The 4,331-nt window shown below is 43.0% G+C and overlaps 1 protein-coding gene across 1 annotated transcript; it reads left to right on the top strand.

The window, feature by feature from the left end:
* Nucleotides 1–19: 19 nt before the first annotated feature.
* Nucleotides 20–4,303, top strand: LOC101853645 (probable vesicular glutamate transporter eat-4). Its single transcript, XM_035972476.1, has 2 exons — nucleotides 20–1,150; nucleotides 2,209–4,303. Exons 1-2 carry the CDS (start codon nucleotides 1,131–1,133, stop codon nucleotides 3,056–3,058), a joined length of 870 nt encoding a protein of 289 aa, XP_035828369.1. The 5' UTR covers nucleotides 20–1,130; the 3' UTR covers nucleotides 3,059–4,303.
* Nucleotides 4,304–4,331: the final 28 nt, after the last annotated feature.

Here is a 4,331-nt window from a genome sequence, read left to right as displayed (position 1 = left end):
GGGGGGGGAGAGACTAATGTCTCTAGGTACTGTTTTCGTCTGTAATTCTTTTTTCTTAAATCAAACGGAAGTCTGAACACTTCATTGCAATACACGTCAGAATTTTAGGCTTTGTACAATTGTAATATAGTAATTTCTACATTTTGTTAAGGACTGTTCAGCTGATATGTCTTACAGACTGTTGCTGAGCTTTCTTTTTGTCCTACTTTAATAATAATACTGACAATCAAAAGAAAGGTACCACTTTTTGACTGAGTTAAAAGATCTAGTCGTTTAAGTCTGTAAACTTTTTATTTTATGAGCAATAATAAGTACGTTGTACAAAAAAAAGTAAGTCATGTTATAAATAAAACATTTTGGTGCTTCAATTAGCGCTGACAGCACCATCGCCAAAACAGGTAGCATTTCCCCCCGCCCACGCGGCGGATTTTTTCTATTCTTTTGTTTCTCGTGAAGCTTAGGTCTGTGTTTATCAAAAGCCGCAACAACATTTGATCATCGTCACCAACGAAAGATGGTAGATTTAGTTCAACATCAGAGAAGTCGAGGCATCAACATGCTCCGCGCGTTTCTGCTGTTGCCAGGACATTCAGCGTGAGCAGAAATCTGAGTGATCTCTCCACTGGACGTCACACCATGTGGTCATGCTGTCGTGGGGTCAAAGTTCACTGTTGAACAGCCACAACTCACTACTTCAAACAAAGGATTTTTTCTCCTCTGTGATAACATATGTGCAATTACATTAATTTACTTCTTCACAATATGTTTGGGTTATGGGCACTGTTAAATCTAACGTGCTGTATTAATGAAACGAGTAATTAATTAACCAGGCATTTATCAGGCACCTATATAGATATATGTCTGTAACGTCCAGGATGCATTTAAGCATCACTCAAAATTTTGTTAAAACTAAAAACGTGGTTGCTGAGAAAACTTGCTTCAAAGTGTTCCCAGTTTAGTGTGTGTGAGCGAGTGTTTTAATAGCACCTTATCGAATCTGATCAGTTCTACTAGGCAGCGTTCTTGGTCCGTCGCTGGGAAACGTCGTCTCTGGAATCACGATCTGCTTCATCTCCTGGGACTTCGCCTTCTACCTGTTTGGAGCTGCTGGGCTCATATGGGTGGGCGTCATGAGTTTGACGGCCTACAGGTAAGAAATATTACAATCCACATGGAGAAACTTAGGACGCTTTGAGTATTTTAATAATACAATGTACTGCCAGCGTGTATTTTAGTGATGATGTCATTGTGTGTCTTTTACTGCTGTTGGGGACTTTTACAGATTTAACTCTTTGTCGACGTAGAAGTGGACGCGTACGTCCGATCAGCAGCAAACCAAACCAAGTGATGTTGTAAGCCTACATGTCGAGCCATCATACACAAATCGGAAACACGAATTTGCGTTTTTGATATTATGCCTTTTTAAGCTTCAGATAAAGAAAACAGAATTGAAAATGTCTTCATGAATGGGGACGCTATGCCTCTTTTTTAAAAGTAACCCTAAGCAACATTTCTTCAGACATGCAACATGCACATCTTCAATGGTTTTAAATGAAGCAAACATGTTGACTTTTAGGATGACGGCTAGAGCCACCTAGATCCTGTCACTAGTTTATGTATCTCTGACAGGTGATCCTTTAAAAGAACCCCTACACAGGAGATTGGGGGTGGGGGTGACATGGCAGTGGTCAGTATTATTTCTGATAACAGTATGATAATGTTTTCTGAAATGCTAAGGCTGCTAGACTTTTATAAGACTCTATTCAAGCCTTGTAGCTTAAAGAGAGTACAGCCGACCTCTCGTGCGGTCCAGGACGGACCTGAAGAAGAAAGAACTCTGAAGCAATGAGCAGTGACTGAACTGTAGGCCGGCTTTATAATACCCAGCGCACATTATTAGTCCAATTCGTCGCATTGAGTATGGGCCAGCCAAATTTTCTTTAATGGCATGCATAGGACAAAAGCTACCATTTTGGTACACTGCGACCGACCGAATTCTACTAAATCCAGCTCTGACCTTCAAAATCAAACTCGTTACTTTTTCACGGTCGAGTGTCGAATCGGTCGTATTATGCCAAAATGCTCCATCCATGAAGGAAAACCTGGCTGGTCCGGACTCAATTCGATTGGCAGTGTGTGCTGGGTATGACAATATGATATTTCTGTCGAGATGCCCTCAATGTGTAATGTTCATTTCTCTTGTTGCAGCCTGCCCAGCGAGTGTCCACACTTGGAAGAGCGTGAGTTGTGTCACTATGACCCTGACCAGGCCAAAGTCCAGAGCGGGTCTGATCAACTGGCTCGTCACATCCCCTGGAGACGAATCCTCCTCTCCAAGCCCGTCTGGGCCATCTGGCTGGGCACGTTCAACAAATACTGGGTTGTCTCCGTGATGACCACGCTCCAGCCGCAGTTCTTCAACGACATATACGGACTCCGTGCCGCCGACATCGGCTTCCTTTTGTCTGCTCAACCTCTGGTGAACAGTGTGTTCGTCATGCTGGGGGGCATCCTCGCTGATAAACTGATGTATGACAAGATTTTGTCTGCAACCGGAACTCGGAAAATGTTGCAAGCTCTAGGCGGGTACCTCGAGGGTCTCTCTTTGATAGCAGTAGCATTTACCTCAGATTGGAGATACAGCTATGCTTTCTTTCTCTCAGCTTACGCTTTTGGGGGTCTTTCTGTAAACGGGTATAAAGTGAATCGAGTGGACTTGTCTTCTCAGTACGCCAACATCGTGGCTGGTATTTCACTGACTGGGTCATCCGGGGGAGCAGTGAGTACTCTTATAGCTTCTATGATATTGGGAGATCGGTCAATTTCAAGCTGGAGAACCATAGTCATCGTTGCAGGGTCAATGTCGTTCGCTTGTAGTACTGCGTACATGTTCATGGGGTCGGGGGAACGACAAGCTTGGGACATTGAGCGCCCTCCCAGCAAATCTGTCAAAGACAAAGGCAAGAGCGGGGACCACAAAACAGACAAGGATGAGGACTTTTCTGTGAAAAATTGCCTCTTGGAAGAATCAGATTTGAGCGACAGCAGTTCAGAGTAGTAATCTAGTCGTAAAGACCAACCAGGCAGACAGGAAATGACAGTCTGAAAAAGAGAACATTTCAGCTCCACTCAGGTTGGAACGTCAAATCTTGGAGTCGTGGCCCGTCTTCTACCTACCCACGCCACCGACACCGACGTTGTAGAATAAGCTACTCATGAGCTGTTGTTCCCGAGCTGAAAAGGCTTCAATACAGAACACAAAATTGCTCAGTGAATAAGCTGGGTTTCAAAGCAGATACAGTGTAACTCGGAAATAATGAAGTCATCGGGCCCTACCTTCAATTTGGTTAAATTCGAGTGTTCGTTATAACAATGTGAACAATAAGTTTCCGTTTTTTTACCTCTAGACATACGCGGTAAAAACCACACGTGTACTGGTAGCCCATTCGACCACATACTAGCCCATAACACGCCCATAACGGACGTGTCATAAACACACGCGTTGGTGTGATACAAGATTTCTGATTCGTCACATAAGATGTGCACATTCTAAGCGTGCAGGTGCGATCGATGGTCCCTAGGAATGAAGTAGATAAATGTAAGCTTCGAGCGAGAGAAAAATGCGTAAAGCCACGTCAGCGCAGGCTGTTCTATCTGCAAGCGACTTCGGTAAATCTCAGTGTGTCATTAATGTCTTCGTTGAATCTAGGTTATTTAGCTAACTTCAATAAAAACTTGGAATATCTGTCTCCTTTGTTGAGTCCGAGTTTTAGATTAATCCAAGTTCGTTGTACCCGAGTTTCACTGTATACTGCAGAGATTTTTTAAAAGGGTGTTTACGCGCCCACCGACACAAATAATTAAATCATTTACGAGACGGGCTTCGACTGAGCCTGTCAGGACTAACCCTAGCTGAGAAGAATAAATGTACAACGTTCCAGGAAAGACCGAGATACTCAATAAAAATTCTTTCCACGCGGGAATCAAACTCCGGTCTTCTGTGTGCAGCGGCAAAGCGTCTAACCACTGCACCACAGATGTTGGTAATAGAATATACAGAGTACAGCTATTATTTTGGAAGATACATCACAATGTCAAACAAGCCAGTTGTAGTTTTAGCATGTGTGGCATCATGATGAAATCAGGCGCTCGTCAAAATAATGAAATCAAAGAAATCGACATTTTCTCGCCCGTTGGGCAATTTTTTAATTGATTTTTTCCTCCTATGTTTGGCTCAGCACTTTTATGGCCATTAAAAAAAAAACCACACTGTAAAAACGGTGATCATGTTCACTAAAAATAAAAGTGCAACTTACAGTTTCCAAGGATCC

Source organism: Aplysia californica, unplaced genomic scaffold (assembly GCF_000002075.1).
Source record: "Aplysia californica isolate F4 #8 unplaced genomic scaffold, AplCal3.0 scaffold00702, whole genome shotgun sequence".
Classification (NCBI taxonomy): Eukaryota; Metazoa; Mollusca; class Gastropoda; order Aplysiida; family Aplysiidae; genus Aplysia; species Aplysia californica.
The sequence above is the reverse complement of the archived record's forward strand: the minus strand, read 5'-3'. Positions and strand labels throughout refer to the sequence as shown.

What these genes read in the sequence shown, in the direction of transcription:
- LOC101853645 (XM_035972476.1), top strand. Translation starts at nt 1,131, where the DNA reads ATGAGTTTGACGGCCTACAG. An exon ending in ATGAGTTTGACGGCCTACAG is followed by an intron (nt 1,151 to 2,208) that starts GTAAGAAATATT and finishes CTCTTGTTGCAG; the next exon opens with CCTGCCCAGCGAGTGTCCAC.